General features: G+C 42.9%; 1 protein-coding gene across 1 annotated transcript in view; it reads right to left on the bottom strand.

The window, feature by feature from the left end:
- Positions 1 to 22,368, bottom strand: part of tgfbr3 (transforming growth factor, beta receptor III) — a 71,863-nt gene that overhangs the window by 32,944 nt on the left and 16,551 nt on the right. The window contains exons 3-6 of the mRNA XM_056276805.1: positions 10,344 to 10,541; positions 9,565 to 9,615; positions 9,347 to 9,410; positions 1,503 to 1,665 (exon numbers count right to left, since the gene is read on the bottom strand). Of these exons, the coding sequence (XP_056132780.1) occupies positions 1,503 to 1,665; positions 9,347 to 9,410; positions 9,565 to 9,615; positions 10,344 to 10,541 (476 nt within the window). The remainder of the gene's footprint in view (positions 1 to 1,502; positions 1,666 to 9,346; positions 9,411 to 9,564; positions 9,616 to 10,343; positions 10,542 to 22,368) is intronic.

The raw sequence follows: 22,368 nt of genomic DNA, 5'->3' as shown, positions 1-22,368 counted from the left end.
GAAATAGCAGCGTAGTGGTGTCTATACTGTAGCTGTGTCACAGGGACAAGGTGCACAGACAAATTGGTCCAGCGACACCAGCCATCAAAGTACTTCTCCTTGTGTCGGATCAGATCAGGTGGCTCTTAGCGGGCCCTGGTGTAGCCGCCTTCACAGAATCCTGTGGAGAGGCTCTGATGGAGCAAGGAAGCCAAGCCTGATTGATTTTGAGGAGACTGGTATAGGGATTTGCAGAGTACAGTGTCCATTACAGTCACAGGCCACATTTGCCAGTGGCAAGGGATGGAGGAGTTATGGAGGCTTGTCTGGACCTATCACATTACTGAAACAAAACCCCACACAGGGGACGACAGCTGTAGCAGGCTAAGCAAGGCCAGTCGGAGAGCGCGTCTTGCCACATCCCTTGTAAACAATGGAAATATTCCAGTAAAAGAAAAAAAAAGCACCACTCCAGTTTACACCACCAAATGAAACCAAACAACAAACACAGTGAAAAAGGAAACTGAACTAAAAATAAGCCACCTATTCTTTAACAAAGTTATAGTGTGACGATGCATCATGCCAAGACCGAGAATAGAGAATTCACTGAGAATAATTACCTGGTTGACTGTAATTGTGCTGGGTGAGCATTTGGTCTGTGCAGAGCATCTGAATACAATTTCACAACCTTTCAGGCCACAGCAAATTACATATGGCTTTGACTGTGTCGTAACCACCGTACATCCACATTACTTTCATAACTGAATAACCTCTTGGTGAAATATAGTGCACATTATGAGTAGCGCTCACACTGCAGTCAGCGCTATGGGGCTCCCACTGTACAGCTCAATATCCTTGCAGGAAAAGGGAGGTTCCTTTATTGACAGAGATAATTAAGTGCCTGAATGTCCTCGGTGACTTAGATAAAACTCAAAACATCCTCTAATTAGCCAAAACATAAGACTAATCTACAAATACATTTTCCCTCCCAGGAAATAATAATCACCCAGAAACAAACAAAAAGCTGTGCTACATTACATGCGATAAAAATATACCTGCATATGGTGTTAGCAACCATTCATGAAAATGTGTTCATTTACTGCAAGTAGACTATAGATAACTACAGACACATCCAAACAAACCATTGTATGCTGGCTTGGTCATTTAGAGCACAAATTAAGACCAAGGCTGAGAACTGAATTGCCAGGGCTGCAACAGGAGAGAAATGCACTGTCTGAGACTGTCCTGATGTCTCCAAACATCAAGACTATGTGTTTTTATCTGGTGAGTAGGTGGGTGGGTGTGTGTGTGTGTGTGCGTGCGTGCGTGCGTGTGTGCGTGCGTGCGTGCGTGCATGCGCGCGTGTGTGTGTGTGTGTCCTTGTCTGTTTGAATCTTGGTTCGTTCTGGATCACTGCACAGATTGAGGGTTCTGCGTCACGAGCGATGAGGAACCAAAGCAGAGGAGCTTAGTGACAAAGCTGGAAAAAGAGAAATAAACTTGTTGACTGCTCTTATCAGTACCACCCACTGATCTCGGTGCGATGGGGCCACTACCTGGAGCCTCTTTCCTGAGCTGTGATGGTAATCAGTCTGCCCCCAGTACCACGCCACGCCACGCCAGAAAGAATGGCGCAAAGATGTCAGATTGAGACGGGGCTTCTTGTTAAGATATAAATCTGGCTTCCTTCAGAACAAAATAGCAAAAGAAGAAGAATACTTCCAAGGGGGAAGGTAAGGGCAGCATTGCAGACCTAGATCTCATAATGATAAGTTTAAGTGGAGGGAGTCCTTACATCTGCCTGGCTTTATCACCAAATTCTTTCACATCAGGGTGGCCATGGAAACCCATATTGAATTACTTTAAATAGTTTGTGTCCGACTTTAATCCTTAAGGGCAAGGGTCATATCGACCTTTGCATACCGTTATTTCATTGCATAACGTTTACCGGTAAACATGTCACTCTATGTCCATTAATGACAAGGCGAGGACACAGAAACGGCCCAACGTACTTCCAAGAAAGAACGGTTGTCGGTTTTATCTGTGTAAGTAGCTCGACTTTAGTGTGCGAGCTCGAGGCACGGTGGACGCTGTGCTCCAACCGGCTGTTTGTGCCGGGTGAGCTCCACAACCAGTCACTCATCCAGGCAAAGGTATCTAAGAATTCCAGCTGATAAAATAATAATCTGCTCAGCCTCACCCTGATTCAGAGCCAAGAGCCCGTGTTTGATGTTTTCCTTTGGTAAACTGATTAGAGAAAAGATGGCCCATTTGAGATACAGCGGGCCCCCTTTTGTTTATTTTCAACTATCGCCCAATCATATGCCCAGACAGGCACAAAGAGCTCAGGCCTCTGTTTATCTCCACTGTTACCAAATAACAATGTTTGTTTGCAAGGGGGAAAAAAAAAAAACGGTGCTTATTTTTGGGGACACGGAGATCAGCGCCATGGGAAACAAAACCCTCTAGAAAACAAGTTTCCCATAATGCTCCATAATGCTCTCAATCCGTCGACAAAGATGTGGAGGTGGCTTGTTAGCAGGGTGTCAAAAGGCCACTTCGACATGTGACACAAGGAGCATGTGGAAAAATGCTTAGGCTTGATACCTTAACCCCAAAACCAGGGTAGCACAAACCAACACTTCAGATGAGGTCATTGTTTTGGTAGAGAGAAAACAGCAAAACACTTGAAGGTCAAAACACCTACAGGTCAAAACCCAGAGCACAAAAAAATATTTTGCCACAAAAAACCCATGGGGTTTAAATCTCTGGGTGAAACATGAGCAGCACGGCTAATCTGCAATACAGCTCGCTTCAGCGTGCCTCTCCCTTCTCTCACCAACTTCCCTCGAGGTGGGCTACTCAACAGTGAACTCACACATCCATGTAAATGTGCCATAACAAAATTTCGCCATTATCTGAATACGGCATTATCAGCCTACACAAACACCCATGAGCCTGCATTTGCAGCTATTATCAGGGACCCGTCAATGCAGAATAGATGCTTTGTTTGCCCCATTCCAAGTTAATGCCTTCCCTGTCTACTGGCCTGTCTCTCCCATACGGGCCCACACTCGGACATGGATCCAAGGGAGGAGAGGGATCCTGTTACCTTGATCACGGCCATTGTAGCTGATAAAACAATCATTCTTCACTTCAGAGAGACAACTGTGCTGTGAAAAAAAAGCATTGGAACCAATGAATTATAGTCTGGCCGAGCCAGTGTCAGTTTTATAGAGAGGACCGGCATGGAGGACTGCATAACAATCAGTCCATTGTCTTTTGTTGTACTGAGTAACAATCCAGACTATCAGGAAAAGAAAAGAAAAAAAACAGGGTTCTCAACTTAATTAGAAGAAAGATTTTATGTTAAATCAAGAACATAATTGCAGACATGGTAACTTAACCTGGGTCAAGAGACTTGCAAAAAAAAGTGTTTAGAAAACTATTTGACTATTGGTGTACTTTACTACTTGATGGGATTGATTTTAATTCTTTTCCTCAATAAGAGGGTGCGCTGCCCCAGTTAGAGTAAACAACTGATGTGGGAATGGTGCTGGTATGAGAAAGTCCATCCCAATCATTCCAAACGATGATGTGATGCAAATTCCTGATTTTTGTTGGGTGTTGAAGGAAACTGTCCACAGAAACCGAAATAGTTCAGTACCTGTTTTCCTGCAGTTATGTTTCATTGTGGCAATAACAACTACCTCATCCTTCATCCATGTAAAAACAATTAGTTGTCAGATTGCAAACCTTTTTTTTATTACTGCTGTAAGTAACATGTGGCAGAGTTTATACTTGAAGTGATTTTACTCACTACATTATTTCAGGGATACAAGCGTAATGCACCATGGCGCCAAAATTAATATGTTGCTTTTTTATTTCCCTTTTGTCTGTTGTATTTGTTTTTTATTAACTTAAAGTATCAGCTGTTTTTAAACTAAGCCAGCAGACATTTGAAGAATGCAGTATGCACAAGTGTAAATTGACTACCATTAGTTAGCTTAACCTAGTGGGTTAAGGTGCAGTATGAGTGCATCAAAAAGGCAACGTTTCCTAGCACCAAAAAACAATGACATTGTTTTACAAGAGACTTCCTTTATACTTTTGATGCTTGACCACAGAAAACGCTGAAACATTCCTGCAGATATTTTTACTTTGATAAGCCTGAGACAAAGAAAGGCTTGCATTTTTCATGTGGTTTCTCAATGACAACTGATTTGCTTCAACTGGGCCACGGCAAGAGCTGTAAATCTGAGTGCATTATTGTCAAAGCACTATGCACAGTCACCACTGAGGTGTTCGCTTACACTTAATTACTCAAGTTTGGCGTGGAGGTTGGCTGGAGGCCAAAACCTGAGCTGTTTGTCAAGTGCAGCTGTGTATTTCTTTCTGTTATTGAAAGGGTAATGGTTAAGACCCTCTGGTTAATACCCATGCAAAATGAGTTCACTCGAGCAGGCAGGAAACGATTAATTTCTCCAGTTTTTACTGAGAATGAGGAGATAAAATGTGCAAGCATTTGTCGTGAGTCTCATACGCAGATGTGAAAGGGATGTATATGTGGAGCGGGCCTGGCACTCTGCAGCTGCAGGATGCATGTGTGCGTCTGTGATGGTGTGTGTGTGTGTGTGTGTGTAGGTAAGAGGTACATGTGATCTAGCGATGGCATTTCAGGCCTTTTTACTGTATCAGTACTTTCAAGTTCGTTCATGTAAATGAATCTAGCTTTTCAAGTTGGGGGGGGGTGCTGGAGGATGGCAACCTTCCATAGCCTATGGGTCTCTCATGTTCAGTTCATGGCAGGGTGCACTCAACATTAGCAGTTGCAGTACTATAACATCACGGTGCGTAAAGCAAATAAAACCCATTTTCAGTGTGCCCACCATGCATGAAGTACTTTCAAAAGTAAATGTTTTAATTCACACCACTCATTAACCTTATTAACATGAGCAAATTGCTTTGCATGCATTAGCATTGTGGCTAGCATCAGAGAAATGTATAGTATGCTACTTCCATCTTGGCGGGGGCAGTTTTGTGATTTCATTCCAAATTGTCCCTAGGTGTGAACGTGTGTGGCCCTGTGATGGCCTGGCAGCCTGTCCAGGGTGTCTCCCCGCCCGCCGCCCAGTGACTGCTGGGATAGGCTCCAGCATCCCGCAACCCTGGTTGGGATAAGCGGCTTGGATAATGGATGGATGGATGGATTCCAAATGAGTCCGACTTATAAGAGTTTGTTACCTTGTCTCGTCGCCTCAGTACACATCGAACCCGAAAACAATTTGTTCACTGAGATTCGTTTGGTCGTTTGAGACGAGATGAGATGTTTGCTCAGTGTGATCCACCCCGTAGTGCATGCATACAATATGCAAGTGTGGATTATTTTTCCGTCTGGCAAAGGCTCTGCTTTTCACGTACTATGTTGTGATGAGCCACTACAACGCAGCAAGGGAAGGTGCTGTGTTATCCAGAGGCTCCACAACCCAAACAACCAGAGTCTGAGTTCAGCTCGACCAAAGCCAGCCAAAGGGCCCACTTGTGCTGGAGGCTAGCGTTTACACATCCACATACAGTCTGCTCTGTGGCCTAGACACCACTTCCTCCCCCACCAGGAGAGGTAGAGCAGAGGACTCAGAGAACATCTACATAATCACAGGCTCACCAGCCACCTCTCTGCTGACATAGGAAACACGCATGGGACACACATTCCAAAACAAACAGAGGAAAAGACCTATTACTGAGAGTAAGAAGAATTTGCCTGCCTCCAGAAATGGTGACTGAAATGGATTAAGACGTTCAAATAAGCAATGTTGCCCTCACAAAGGCTAGCATCGCTTTATCGAGAGAAGACAGTGTTATATCCTTTGACGCAAGGGCTGAGCTATACAGAATTATAAGACTTGACAGAAATGTGACACTTGAAAGTTTCAAGCTGAACCGTTAGAGGAGCCATATCCATTAGTTTGGAACCCAGAGCTCAGAGTTCAATGTTGGCTATGCTAGTGGTGTGCTGAGTGGGTTTCATTAACTCCCGTGGGTCACTGTGGAGGTTCAAGGCGTACACAGAAAATACGAAAAACAGTTTAATTTTGATACTCAACACAGTACAATGTTATTGCACAACCCTCTGAGTAAGACATTTTTTGGACATGTGTGGATGTAATGTAATATTCTATGCCAGGGTCAAAAGTGTAGAAAATGTTAGAGCTTAAGGGTCGCTGAGGCTGTAGTTCCAGTTTCCAGCAAATTGTTTAATGTTTATGTCAAACACAGCTCATGCCCTGCTTCTATCAACTGAAGATCAGAGGCAGTGTGTGTCTGTGGGATCACACACTGCTGTGCTGCGTCCCACAGTGAACGCTAGTTGAAGGCCGAGTTTGGACAGAATGGAGAGGGACTGCCGGTGCCCAAAAGGGTACATCTTCACCAACGTCACAGGTAGGAAGGCCGTTGAGGAGTAGAATGTGCAAAGTGTCTGAATGTGCTGGGATCTTATCTAATCTGAGGCACTAAACCTCCAGTCACAGGATGAGTCCCTGCAGGGCCACCAAATCTCTTGCAGAGCCTCAATGACCTTCTACAACCAAGGCTGAAGACAAGGAAACAGACAGCTGGATTTTATCCCTCCTCCCCAGAGCCAAACAGGTGAGGGAGAACACAAGGCCGGATGAACTGATGTGAGGTAATTGATTTCGCAAACTTTCATATTGATTTTTTTAGTCTTGGGAAGAAAAAAAAACACATTACAGCCCTTTTATCAAACAAATCAGCAAGTCTGCCTCTAAGGCATGACAACTGAGTGGGCGGTTGCGCAAATTCAAGAGCTGAGGAGATATGCTCGATGTGCTAATGAAATATTGCAATACAAAAGATGGAAAGAATAGTTTGCCTGTTTTCACATGAGGCTCGAACATGCTCCTTTGTGATTGCTGCACAGAAACGATGGATTCTGAGAAGTTAGAAGTTTAACCGAGTTGCTCTCCACTGGCATGTAGAGATAATTTTGGGTGAGTTGAACTAAAGATCACTAGCCTGAAAGGTGAGTGGATTTTTCATAGCGGCACAATTATACATAGAGCTGAAATCTGTGATTTCCCTGATCCACCCCTCCTTCTGGCACCAATAACTAAAAAAGTGTAGCAGCCAATGTTGATTGTGTGCCATCAGTAAACAGCTCCTACTCATGGAAAAATGGACCAAAGCTAACACAGGCAATCTAATGTATCACAAACTATGCCAAACTTTACGGGAACACTGTTCTACTCTAACACTGATTGTAGAGTTGGTAGATTACCCATCCAACAGAAGCATTGTCACATTGCCATCATGTTTCAATCCTCTGTCCTGCTTGAATAGGAACTGACCTGATGCTGCAACAGTGCTCCTCCTACTCGGTCCAAAATTTGTTCCAAAGTGGTATATATGGAGAGTGTCTCCTACCATTGTAGAGATACCAGGGGTCTTAATAGTGTTTTGAATATGTCAGTTAAGACCTTACCCCGATTTTAGAAATCAGATAAAGGTGTTCAGATGACCATTTCAATCATCATAGTACTACCATTATCGGGGTAAGATCTGCGTTAGTGTGTGTGTAACTGCCCCCATAGACATTCCCTGTCTGTCCACTCATTTGAAAAGAAATGCAAGCAAATCATCCTTTACTTATCCTCCTTGCTTGTGGGCTACAGATCGATAAGGAAAATAAAAACTGAGCAACTAAAACCAAGAAACTATATAAGAAATTTAGATTAAAGCTATCTTGTTACAAAAAATAAAACAAACATACAAAATACATCAAAATCCAGAACCTCACAACTAAAACATGGTTTGGTTATTTGAGATGGCCACAGTCAAAATAACATTTATCGTCCCTCCGAGGCAGAATTAGTTTACATTTCTACTGGACCGATTAGCCAATCCACAAGTCTCACGCATGAGCAGCCTTAATAGAGCCTAATACATACAGCAGTATAATCAAGCAATTTAGTTTCTTCATCGTTTGAGTCTGTCAGTCTACAAACAGATCCTTGCTGTGTTGAGGTCAACGATCCTTATAGGCCTTTGTCTTGTATATGTGCACTAATCCCTGAACTCAAAATAAGAAAAGAGCCACACAATTATCATGTGGGAGATAACAATGTCTGGGAAATACCTGAGGTTCAGAATGCGGTCAGAGAGACAATCTTATCTGTCAGTGGCTGTAGACAAAACTCACCCCAGATTGGGTGTTATGGGAGCTATCCGTACCAAATCCTAGCCCACCTTGACACGAATGCGCTACATCAGTAGTTACTCGTGATGAAACACAGCAAGACATCTCCACTTCGCATGACACGTCGGGAACAGGTAAAGCAGTGCATTCAGGACAGCGTATGTTCTGAGTTCTGAGTGGTGACAGATCTGACATCTTAAGGCCTAAGTGTGGAAATTCTTTCCAGTGTCGTTTGTTTTGACGTGGTTCAACACTGCTTGAAGAGCAATTGGTTGGCATGAAAAACCCTACATCACGTAAAAAGTGATGACTACATTTTACCCACAGAGGGAACAGCCTCTGATGCTCCTATACTTGGAGATAGATTTAATCAAAATGCCTTTCAATAGGGCGTCTGGGTGGCGCGATGGTCTGTTCCCTTGCCTACCAACACGGGGCTCACCAGTTTGAATCCCCTCGTTACCCCCGGCTTGGTCGGGCGTCCCTGCAGACACAATTGGCCGTCTCTGCAGGTGGGAAGCCAGATGAGGGTATGTGTCCTGGATGCTGCACTAGCATCTCCTCTGGTGGGTCGGGGCGCCTGTTCGGGGGGGAGGAACTGGGGGGGAACAGCGTGAATCACCCATGTGCTACGTCCCCCTGACGAAACTCCTCACTGTCAGATGAAAAGAAGCGGCTGGCAACTCCTCATGTATCGGAGGAAACGTGGTAGTCTGCAGCCCTCCCCGGATTGGCGGAGGAGGTGGAGCAGTGACCGGGATGGCTCAGAAGAGTGGGGTAATTGGCCGGATACAATTAGGGAGAAAAAGGGGGGGGGGGGATGCAAACCAAAAAAACTTTGCTTCTCAGTGCAAAGTGCAATGGCAATTTACTGTGAGTCACATAAAATTACCTCTACTACCTTTACGCAGCACTTGCAATGGGACACTTGTCCTGTATTGTCTTACCTGACATTTAGGATTGTCAGACCTTGGCAAACCTCAAATTAAACCAAGATCCTGTATCTTTGCATATCTCTTCTACAGTTTACTCGTTGACGTTAGCATTCCAGATGATAACCAGGAACACACTGCTCACTGTGAAAACAAGCATGTATTTTCATGAAACAAGACCTCTGACCCAGCAGAGAGCTGCATAAACCAAGAGACTTACCTGCCAGTGCAGTGCACCAACAGATACTGTGTTTCTCTATAGTTGTTCTTGGCACTGTTTGAGCCTACATCAGCAGCAAAATTGCAACGGCAAGTCTATACATGCTGCTTTTCCCGTTGCCATGACTTAGGGGGCTGGGATCTTGGGACACTGTAAAACCCAGACGCAGCAAATTTGTACGTTGTGGGACCATGACTCATATTAGAACAAATGCATACAGTGGAGGGCCTTGACATTCGATACTGCAGCATAGCGGTCAAGGCTCGGCTCTAAAATTTACATCGACATTCGAAACACTAACAAGGGATATGCTGTCTGTCAGGGCATGTAGACGGAAGAGCCGTCGTCAACTCTAATAACTGAAGTGGAGGAAGATGTGACTATTGTACTAACTGATAAATTACAGTAATCTCTCAATATTTACAATGTGAACAGATGAGCAAGGTGACCAGATTTATTCACCAGGTTTGATGTGGTAACTAGGGATACATATATTCTAGTATACATTGAAGAGCCTCCAGCAACAATCTAATCTTCCACGGATGTTTGCAATGCTTTCCCCAAACAACTTTTTTTTTTTTTTTGCTTCCTGTCAGCTAGAAGGGTAAGGTGTGGCTCCCATTATCAGCGCTATTGATTGCAAAGGAGGGCAGTGGTAAAACGCATCAAATGTTGTGCACTTTATCAGACTGAAAAGGCCAGCTTGGCTGAAGATAAGGCCTCGCAGAGGAAGGCTAAGCAGAATATCTTTACACACTCGTGCATTTGTTTTTCCACAAAGGCCTACTTGATATATTCATTGTGTGAAAGCAAATGTGTTAGTGTGAACTGTTGCAGAGGTAAAGAAAAAAAATAGAACGCAGGTTCCTGTACTCCACTCTTCTGTAATAAATTCAACATGACTTTTGGATATATTTCAATCCATTAAGGACAGAAAGTAGCAAAAATTTGTTCAATATCTGTTTTTTTGGGGGGGGGGTTTGGGGGGGGTTTGAGCTGTAACTCACCTCTGCTGGGTTGTCCGGTGATCCCTCGGTGATATGGCCCCTAAGGTTGATAATGTGGACCTCCTGGGGGAGGCCTGTGGTGCCTCTGCTGGCACAGCCTGCCAGGACAGTGAAGCTCTTCAACATGGCCTGCACTGGGTGTCCCTTTCCCACCGGCAGCAGCTCACATGGGCTACGAGACAATGGCCCTATGAGGAACAAAAAGAAGAAGAAGATGGATGTTAACGTTACTTTACACTCAAAATCTACTGTATACGGTATATCTCACTGCCTCCTTTGTGAGGATTTTATATGAGAGCCTACTTTCGATGCTTAAACTCAGACTCAGCTGCTGCCACGGCTGAAGTGATGTGCTGCAGAATGCAGGCCGGTGTTACAGTGCAACAGAAGAAATTCTGTTTTATACATGCATTATTAAAAAACACTCCCTCCTGGAAATAATCAAGTGTCAAAGTGAAAGACACAATGCAGCACCACTCTTCCCGACCATCTACAGTCTTGTGTTAGGTGCCAGAATAAAAATTACGAAAACACAAAGCACCCCAAATATATACATATATTCCCCTTTAGACATTCCCAACCATTTTTTTTATTTTCCATGAACAATCACCTTATTTAGAGATCGAACATTTTTAAAAAAAAAAAGATTTATTTACAAGCTTTTCAACACATACAACAACATAGCATAGCATAACATAAAACACATATACATAATTTTTAAAAGAAAGCAACAAAAAAACCTTTCAAGACAAAACAAGACGATTTGGTGACGGTAACATACTATACATACTGTGTGCTTTTTATATGGGGGAAACAGGACTCAGCCAGGAAGTGCAAATTGTTGGTACAGTGCGGGGGGGGGGGTACCTAGTCAATGGGGACATAATCCAGTTGGAGGGACCTGACATGTCCCAGGAAGGATTGCCAGATTTTATAAAATTGTCCATTAGAGCCATGAAGGGGGTGTTTAATTTTCTCCAACTTCACAAAGGACAGGGCATCCTTTATCCAACTGGTATGGGAGGGGTGATGGGGGCTCTTCCAGCGCATCAGAATAACACGCCTCGCTAATAATGTGAGAAAAGCTACGAGTTCCACAAAATAGGATGGCGATGAGTGGCCAGTGGGTAGGACACCAAACAGGGCAACTAAGGGAGAGGGGTAGATGTGATAGCTGAAAGGGAATCAAAAACTGACTTTCAAAACAAGGACAGTGCAGGACAAGCTCAGAACATGTGGATGAGATTAGATGGTCCTGAGTGACATTTATCACAGTTTGGATCAGTTCCAGGGTAGATGCGGGCTAGTTTGCTTTTAGACCAGTGCACTCTATGAACCACCTTACACTGTAAAACCCCACGACGGGCACAAATAGACAATGTGTGGACCCGCCTCAAAACTGACTGGCAGATCTCAGGCTCAATTTCAATATTGAGATCCTCAGACCAAGTCCTGCGTAAATGATCAGAGGACGAGGGTTGGCATGTGAGGAGAGTGTTGTATATCTTTGAAATAGTACCTTTGAGGTAAGGATTAATATTAAGAATGGTGTCGACCAAGGTGGAAGGAGGGATAGCAGGGAAGGCAGGGAAGCAATTGCGAATAAAGTCTCGGATTTGCAAGTATCTGAAGAAGTGGGTCCTCTGCAGGTTAAATGCCCTGGTTAACTGATCAAAGGATGCAAATATGCCATCAATGTAAAGATTCCTCACAGAAGCAATCCTATGGTCTGCCCAGGTTGCAAAAGCCCTATCAGCGACAGAGGGAGGAAACAGAGGGTTGGAATATACAGGGGATGAAAGAAATATTGCCTGGAATCCAAAATGACGTCTGAATTGAGTCCAAATCTTGAGACAGTTTTTAACTATTATATTACTAGAGCATGATTGAGATGGTAATGCCAAGGGGAGGCACAAAAGGGACAACAGGGAGGAGGAACTGCATGAGGCATCCTCAATCTGCAACCATGGCGGGGGTTGACTGTTAGTATGACACCAGTGCAAAATACTGAGAATATTTGTAGCCCAATAGTAAAATAAAAAGTTGGGTAATGCAAGACCACCCAATTCTTTTGGCATTTGTGGGACATCTTTACGAATCCTATTATTTATTTTTTTCCATATGAACTGAGAAATCAAACTATCAAGTGAGTAGAAAATACTTTGGGATAAAAGCAGGTATGCATTGACAGAGATAGAAGCACATTCATTTTTATACAATTTATCTGGCCAGCAAAAGACAGAGGTAATAGAGACCAGCGATGGAAGTCCTGAGTCAGTCGAGAAAGTAGAGGGGAGAAATTATATTTAAACAAATCTGAATAGTTCCTAGTTACACAGATACCCAGATATCTAAAACTTTCCAGAGATGTCTTAAATGGCGATTTTGAAGGGGGGTACACTGTAGCTGCGGCATTAATGGGCATGAGTTCACTTTTATGAAGATTTAACTTATAACCCGAAATTTGCCCAAACTCCTTCAACAAAGCAAACACTGGGAAGATAGATCTGTCTGGATCAGAGATAAACAGTAAATGGTCATCAGTGTACAAGGCCAGTTTATCCTCATATCCTCCCGTTGATATGCCCTGCATCTGACCAGACCTGAGAGCAACCACCAGTGGTTCGATGGCAATGGCGAACAGTAGCGGAGAAAGTGGGCAGCCCTGACGAGTTCCACGTTTGAGGGGAAAATAATCAGAAAAATCATTGTTTGTGAGGACACAAGCTGGGGGGGGGGGTATATAAAAGTTTAATCCATGAAATACATTTATTACCAAAACCAAACCTTTTTAGTGCATAAACCAGATAAGGCCAGTCCACAAGGTCAAATGCCTTCTCGGCATCCACTGAAATGACCAATTCCGGGGAATCTGAGGATGAAGGTAAGTATATAATATCAAATAGCCATCTGATATTTTGAAAAGAGTATCTGTCCTTAACAAACACCATTTGGTCTGTGGCAATAACAGTCGTCAGGACAGACCCTAGACATGTTGCCAGCATCTTAGCTAAAAGCTTGACATCTGCACAAAGCAAAGAGATGGGGCGGTAATTACTGCAAAGAAGGGGATCTTTATCCGTTTTTAGTATAACAGAGATAACAGCTTGACTTAACGTAGGGGGAGTATGCCAGATTCTAATGAGTCATTAAACATATTTAGTATCAATGGGGCTAATTTATCAGAAAATGTCTTAAAAAATTCGGCAGGGAAGCCATCAGGGCCTGGGCGTTGTCTAAAGACCTAAAAAAGTTTTCGTATTGGGTCTTATCAGATGTGCTCTCAGATGTATATAATGAAGCATAAAAGTCCCTGAATAAGTTGTTGATGGTTTGAGAATTAATAGTTATTCCATCCGCCATATTAATTTGGGTTATATGCACTGATGAAGGTGATTGCCAAATTTGATGAGCAAGTAGCCCACTTGGTTTATCTCCAAATTCATAATAATTATGGCATGTTTTTAGTAGTGATTTGATTTAGCTCGAAATATACATCTTAAACCCCTTTTCTTTCTTGCTCGTCTGAGCTACTGAGGAAGCACTCACAATGCGATGTACATCGTTGACCATGATTTTAGGGAGGTCCTGCAAACAGCGAGTGTAAAACAGCCATCTCTTCTCTCAACAAACCAGACCAGAAGTTCTTGTGCAAGTACTCGTATGTCGGAAGTTGAACGACACCAGGCTATTGGCCATGTCTGTGGGTGTGAAGCCAGATGCGGGTATGTATCCTGGTCGCTGCACTAGCACCTCCTCTGGTTGATCGGGGCTCCTGTTTGGAGGGCAGGGGGAACTGCCCCTGGTGAAACTCCTCACTGTCAGGTGAAAAGAAGTGGCTGGCAACTCCACATGTATCAGAGGAGGCATGTGGTAGTCTGCAGCCCTCCCCGGACTGGCAGAGGGGGTGGAGCAGCGACCGGGACGGCTCGGAAGAGTAGGGTAATTGGTCAAGTACAATTGGGGAGAAAAGGGGAGGTAAGTAATGGCGTTGCTTGCTAACAACAAACCAGTCATTTGTCAGGGTGAATCTAACTGCTGAGGCCTACCGTAAAGGGCCTATCCCCATTTTAGTTGTCTCTCTGTCCATCTAGTTATCAAGGAAGCAGCAGCCATGGCACCAGTCTGAACATTTGCCGGCCTATATCAGTCACCAGCATGTTGAAAATACTCTACACTCACTCCTGTTGATCCACTAATTAGTTTGTTAACTAGCAAAGTAAAGTACACTAGGTCCTGATGTCCAGCTCAGAGATTTGTCAGTTTCTGGAGCATTTATCTGAAACACACATTGTGTGTTATGTTTACAAGGTGGCACTTCTCATCCACGCTTCACATTATGGCTTTTCCTCTATGTAAGCCACAAGTTTCCAGGTGGTTGACAAGCTTTACCGCAATCTGCGATCCGTTCTATCAGATCCAAAGATGTAAGCACTCATTTATTTTCTCATCACTATTTACCCACATAAACACACACAGGGATTGGCTTGCATGCACGCACACACACACACACACACACACACACACACACACACACACACACACACACACACACACACACACACAGACATACACATCCCTCACAAGAACAGGGAGGCACACACACAAGCCCCTGAGGTTTGGTACAGTGAGGTACCAAACAGCCCTTTTCCATTAGAGCGTCATATCCCATGGGGTTGGTTGTCTGTGGCCAAGGTTTTTTTTTTGGAGGAGGCCTTTTTTCCTGTAGGTCAGACCTTGCACTTTACCCCACACAGCCTTGTGCCAGCCAAGGCCTGCTCACATTTCAAACCCAGCACGCTAAACACATACGGTTTGCCAATAGCGATCAGATGGCGCATTTGGAAATAATTAAAGCCGGAGTGAAAGACAGGGAGATAACAACTTTAAATTCTCCTCTAACTGACTCCAAAAACACTGGACAGTGCCTCAACAGCGGGAGGTGAGGGGGGGGGTCTTTTTTTTTCTCAGTACAAACAACTATTGTTTTCGCTTCACCGCCAGAGTTATGGAGTGGTATATTTCAACCCTCAGTTGTTGTTGGAAAAACACAAATGCCTTTCTGTGTTGCCGTTTGTCTCTTAAGACAAATCTAGAGTGTCAAGACAGATGTCTTGATAGGCTAGACTTCATGTAGCATCTTCTGACCCCCCCCCCCAACCCACACACACACACACACACACACACACACACACACCTGCATGGACCGGTCTTTGAAGTGCTCAGTGGGAGCACACGCCAACATCGCGGCAATGGCAGGACATAGCGGAAAAAAGAATTAGAAAGAGGAGGACTTAATGGCAAAACCTTGTTGTGGTCCATCAGCATTTCAACCCCTGGCCAACCGCTTTCCTTTTCCTCCCGGAGGACTCTCGAACCAGAGGCCATCACGCCTCACTCCGCCAAACACGTCCGAGGGTACTCAAGCTCACTTTCCCCCCCCACCCACAGTTGTGAAATAACAAACACCAGCCACACAAACAGGAAAAAAAGAAAACCAGCCCTTTCTGGCAGAGCGCCAAAAGATTGCGATACTCGCTGGGCAGTGATAGGATTTCTTTATTTAACTGCTGGGGGGAAAAAACAGACAATAGAGGTCGGCTGGAGAAAGAGAACGCCACAGACATAGACAACAGAAGGAAATTCACCATTCAACACACATACAAAAATGAATTTTGAGGAAATAAACAAAGATTTCCACGCTTTGAAATTCTTCGTTTTTTTTTATTAGAAATGTTGTTTTTTATTTCACCAAAGTAGTCCTTATTAGATTATGATGGAGTCTATTGTGGAGTGCTTTCAAATGAAACATGTATTGATTTCGTATTAGACTGGGTTGAGTATGATTTACAGAAAACAGTCACACAAAATAACTTCAACATGAGACGCAACTGCACGACGTAATTATTACACAACAAATCTACGATAAGTTTGGAGACTGACTTGCTTAAAGTCAGACAAAATAAAAGACGTTAAAGTCATTCGGGTCGTCTTTCAAGTTGCAACAAACCAAACACTGATCCCATCCCATATGTTATTACCATCACCTTCTCCAATCTCCAAGGATGGAGCAAGAAAGAGTTATGGGTTTGAAAAAAACTTGCATCTGCTGGCCTTGCCGCAGCTTTTTCTCTCTGTCACCTGGTCTGTCTGTCTGTCTGTCTGTCTTCCCTGCTTTCCTCAACCATACACCTCTCTCTCTCCCTGTCTCTCTCTCTCTCTCTCTCTCTCTCTCTCTCTCTCTCTCTCTCTCTCTCTCTCTCTCTCTCTCTCTCTCTCTCTCTCCCCCCCTCTCTCGAGCCATCTTTCTGTTTCCTCTGTCAGCGATGGAGTACAGAGACGTCCTGTCCAGCTGCTTGTGCCTCTCACTGGTCAGGCCAAACGCCCACAGCAGAGGAATGAGAGAAGCGGTTGTTCCCTCCCGCCTGAAAAACAACCCCAGCCTGAGCCCACCAGACACTCTACAGATGACACTGCGGACACCTCCTAAGCCTAACGCATGCAGCAATATATTGGTAGTAAATGTGATCCTCCAGTTGTGCTAGTTGTCTTTCAAATAAACGAAATGTATTCTCGGCAGAAATAAACAGGTCAGATGTTAGGTAATAAACATGCAGGCTGCATATAAAATACACGGCTGAGATTTTGCATGACCACAACCTGCCAAGAGCCATGTGAAAATAGCTCTAATGCCAGCTGATTAACAGTCGAACCAATAACACGTAGGTCATTTGACATTTCAGTGACATATTTGCAGGGAAACCTCTGTTTAGCCAACCAAGGCATGCTTGACGCTGAGGACAAAATGAAAGATAGGTGAACTTTACACACCCAGACTTGACTCTGATCCGGTAATGCGCTCGCTGAGTCCATGAAAGGGGAACCTAAAATCCCGTAGGGCGATCTCTTTTATTTATTTCTTTTATTTTGTCTCGGCATGGACCCTATCAGCGGCTGACAAGGATTTGGGCTAGCACGGAGAGAGCCCTGCTGGGAGGAAGAGCGAGGGACCGAGCGCACACACCTGTGTCGAGACAGACCGCGTGCTCCTGATCTGGTCCGACAGACTCAACATCAACATCCCATCATCCCCATCGCCGAGGCACAAGCCAGAGGCAGCAGCAGAGTTAACAAAAAAAACAAAACAAAAAAAGAGTGCTGAGCAGAACCAATGAGAATAAACACTGCTCTGTCTCTATGACAGGACAAACTCAAACACAGACATCAAGGATGGCTTTCAAAAGTCTCGGCATGGGGAATTTCTCCTTTGAGGAGTGCATGCTGTTTTTGCCTGTTGCCGAATGTCTTGTGTGAATCATGGGTAATTTACTTTATGCACAAGTCATATTACTCAAACTTCTGGCTGTCAAGAGTAGCACCGTTTCGCTCTTGGATGTCTCGGGAATTAACTTGGCATGAAAACACCCGCCGTATGGTGACAATAAAGCTAAAAGATGTCAGAAAAAATAGAAATAACCATAAGCTATTGCCTTTGCCTGTGACTATCCACTACAAGGGAAACAACTGACTACATTGAGTAAAGAAGCCTACCAAATATCGTAAAGGCACCTGATGTACATGGTCCAGACTGACACACGTCCAGATTTTAAAACCCACGCTCAAAAATAAGGCCAACACATACTGCTTTAAGAGCTAAAGTGAGAAAGTAAGGGAGGCTCTTTGGTGGAAAATAACAGACTGACTTAGATGGGGAATTGCCATTACCCCATACCCCCCCACCACCCCCCCCTCACCCCCACCCCACATTCCCCATGTGTGGGCGTATACACACAACAAACTAACCCAACGCTCATGCTTCCTTGTGCGTCAATTAATCAATCAACTTTTGACATGCAGCTCATAAATAATGTTTTTAACGGCAGTCGTCTAAGGGGTGGAGTACAAATTGCACAACTCATTCGCATCTCTCAAAATCTGACTCAATACCTTGTAGGGTAAAATATCAATTCCTAAATTAAATCTTTGAATATTGTGACAACCTTTTCGACTAAAGGCCCTGTACAAAACTCGAGATCTTGTAAAACATAGTATGCCAAATGTACAACACATACTGTCACTACATTTGAAGCTCATTGCTGCTTTGTGGTTAGTAACGTAGTTGGCACAAATATTGGTAATATAGCTACATTATTGGTCAGATGTTGATCAGATCTCTGCTAATACATGCAATACTACACAACTTTATCTTTATGTATGCTCAATAATCCAAGTAAGGAAATCACAGAAAGGTGAATCAGTTCATCTGGACACAACGTTTATTGAGAAAAACGTTTCATCACTCATCTAAGTGACCTCTTCAGTCTCAACTGACTGCGGGTATCCCCACCCTTATAAACAATACAGTGGCATTGAACAGGGAGTCAAAGAGGCCATCTATGGCAAGAGCGAATGACCATCCCTGAACCGAGGGGGGGTGCCACATCTGTCACCATCTTACAATGCTGTGATTGCAACTATTCCCCAATCCTCTGTGAATAGTTCACATGGCCATTGTAACTCTAATTAATGGTCACAGCAATTTGCATAAAAAAATTGATCATTGGTTTCAGTCATTAGGCCACTGTGTTGTTTATAAGGGTGGAGATACCTGCAGTCAGTTTAGACTGAAGAGGTCACTTAGATGAGTGATGAAACATTTCTTGCAATAAACGTTGTGTCCAGATGAACTGACTCAACTTTCTGTGATACATTCCATTAACTTTACACGGTATGATTCATATCTTAAACAACCTCTTGCCCACCATGCATCAGACATCTCAGCATTTTTTTCTTCCAAATGACCTCAGTTCTCGTGATGACTTCCTGAGGCAGATTCCCAGCAGCATCGCCGAGTATAAAAACTGAGTAACCAACATGAGAGTGTGGACATACTCTCTTCTTCTCGAATACAATTTTTGTCCCTTTTTATTGCATCCATTTGCCACTGCGACTTGACAGGAGAGTTTATTGCTCTAGTTATGCCTTTCTGAGAGACTAGCACCAACGATATACACATATTTAGAATCTAAATTATCCTGCTATACATAATTCATGTTAAGTGAAGTTGGTGAAGAATGTCTCTGGTTCTTGGCTTTGACCACATCACATGATTCTTCAAGGCACTCCTGACTTCCAGGAGTATCAGGACTCCCCCATATTTCAGGGGTATAAATCTAACACTAATAATTCAAAAGCACCATAAGTTAAGTGTGATGACCATCATCTCATTGTAAACACTAAGAAAACAGAAGAAATAATTTTTGATCCTTGACATCTGGGAGATTATTCGCCACTACTGATCCATAATGCTTATATTACCCAGGTTCATTCTTACAAATACTTGGGTGCGCATATTGACTGTAATCTGTCTTGGCTTGTCCATGTGAATTCTGTATGTACTAGGATCCAACAGCAACTCTACTTTTTGCGCAGACTCAGGGTGTTTGGAGTTGGACAGAGGGTGATGATGTTATTTTATCATGCTGTGATAAAGAGCATATTATGTTTTGGAATTTTATCTTGGTTTGCTAAGTTGAAATCACAAATGAACAGACTGATCCACAGAGCAATGAAAGTAATGGGGGTGAGGGAGCATCCCTCCCTCAAAATGCTCTTTGAGAAGACTATAGCTAAACAGGCTAGGGAAATTATTGTTGACTCCTCTCATGTCTTGTATTCAGAATATGAACTGCTCCCATCAAGTAGACGCTACAGGGCTCCAGTTAAATACAAGAAAAGATACCCGAACAGGTATAAAAACTCCTCCATCCCTCAATCAGTGAATCTCCTAAACTCAGGACTAGGGGTAGACCGATATGTTTTTTTTTGGTTTGTTTTTTCTTTTTTCCCCAGGGCAATATTGATTATCGGTAAGTTATTGCAGCCGATAACCAATATTTGGGGCCGATATTCAGTTGCAGCAAATGTAAAAAAAAATTGTGCCAAAATTTACAGCAACACAAACCCGAACACAAGGCTGCCTTTAAATGAACATGTGTTTGATTGAATTTTGTGTAAAACAGAAAATATTTGAAAAACTAAAGCACCTGATGTTCAAGGCACTAGATAACAATCTGAGTGGAATTCTTTTTTAATTGAAAATAAATTACTTCCAATACATGAAAATTGAATGAATTAAACAGCATGGACAGCAGGAAGTAAACTTTAACCAATTTATGTGGAATTATTTTAATATTATAATTATTCAGTGTGATCAAAGTGCTCCCAGCAGGCTTTGACTGAACTGAATGGAAAATGTATATTAGTGTCATTATGTTCCCTTTCTCTTATCTTTAAAGTGATAGATCAGGTTTTTTGAAGTGGGGCTGCATGAGGTACTTATCAATAGTCAGTGTATTACATGCAGTAGATGGGAGTCTGTGCACTCCCAGTTTTGAGATTTAGCAGGAGTAGCCAGCATGGAAGTTGAGGAATGGGACGCAGACAAAACCCTCTCATGTGGAACTAAATTCTCTCAACCACAGAATGTCCGTATTCCTTCGCATAAGTGCACCTTGGCAGTGCACGTTATTAAGCTGCACATCAGCAGAACCAGATAGATGTTCTGCAGTTGAGAGGATGTAGTTGTGGAGTTAATGTTATGGAGGCCAATTGCCGATATTTGGGGCCAGTATTCAGTTGCAGTAAATGTAAAAATTGTGCCGAAATTTATAGCAACACAAACCCCAACACAAGGCTGCCTTTAAATGAACATATGTTTAATAGAAAATATTTGAAAAAGATAAAAATGCAGTGCATGATGTTCAAGGCACTATCTGACAACAATCTAACAAATTAATGTTAAGTAAAATTTGAGTGCTGCATTTATTGGAGTGTCTAATAGATTTTACTCCTGATAATGCTGTAGTTATGCTTTTGAACACACACCCTGACCATTCTTGCTTGCCATTTTTCTACAAGTTTCCCCTTTCTCCTCTTTTCACATCTCTCCTCTTCATGTGATTGTTTCAAAACCTTTTTTCTGTATGTAAGGAAATAATAAACATTTTCAATATGCGATTTAAAAAAAAAAACGATAATGTGAAAAATGACAAACATCTAAGCCGATAATCGGCCAGACCGATAATCGGTCAATCCTTCCTCAGGACATAAGGAGGGTGTGAAATGAGGGGTTGTGCTGCACGTATTTGAATGCACTTTGTCTGCACTTATCCATGCTATGCACTTTATGTCTGTTTCTGCACAATAATGTATGTACATTTATGTGGCAGCCTTTATGTCCAAGAAAAATTTCCCTCGGGACAAATAAAGTAATCATGAATCTTGAATCTTAACCAAATAAATTCACATTTGATAGGTCTTGGGGTGCCATGGGGTTTTTCAGGGTGATTTATCAGATTTGGTGATTTTAAAGTCACAACTAACCGAATACCTTACATAACATCTAGATTATGCAATGTATCAGCGTAAGGTCTGGCAAAATGATTGCCAAAGCATAAGTGAGATTTCATGGGTCAGCAAGCATAATTTTCCATCGTTGTTTATTATGATCTGATAATATCTGATGCAAACACGGAGCACAAATATTGCTCGTATTACTAAAAGGCCTGTAAGACAAAACGCAGGGCGTCTGTAATGCTAGAGCTCCCTGGGCATGCAGTAACTAACTTGGAGTTATGCTCATGAGCAAGATCATCTGAGAGAACATGTCAAGATGTAAGCTGATGTCATATTACTATGTTGAGAGAAAGAGGCTGGATATTCCCCTCAAGGGGGCTGATGACAGTCTAGAGGACAAAATTAATCAATTCAATCAATAATATTCCAATCATTAATCAAAACTCACCTCGTCAGCATTGCTTTTAATGTGTGATTAATGTGTGCTTTATGCTTTTATGTTTTATTTTGACACATGTAAAGTGTCTTGAGTATTTTGGAAAGCGCTGTATAAATAAAATGTATTTTTATTATTAGTAGTATTATTAAATTAACCATCTTTTCTGTATCAAGTACTGGACACAATAACCAATAAGATTTAGCTTTTACGTCATCTGT

Source organism: Lampris incognitus, chromosome 3 (genome assembly GCF_029633865.1).
Source record: "Lampris incognitus isolate fLamInc1 chromosome 3, fLamInc1.hap2, whole genome shotgun sequence".
Classification (NCBI taxonomy): Eukaryota; Metazoa; Chordata; class Actinopteri; order Lampriformes; family Lampridae; genus Lampris; species Lampris incognitus.
Note: the sequence above shows the minus strand (reverse complement) of the source record. Positions and strands in the feature narration are given on the sequence as shown.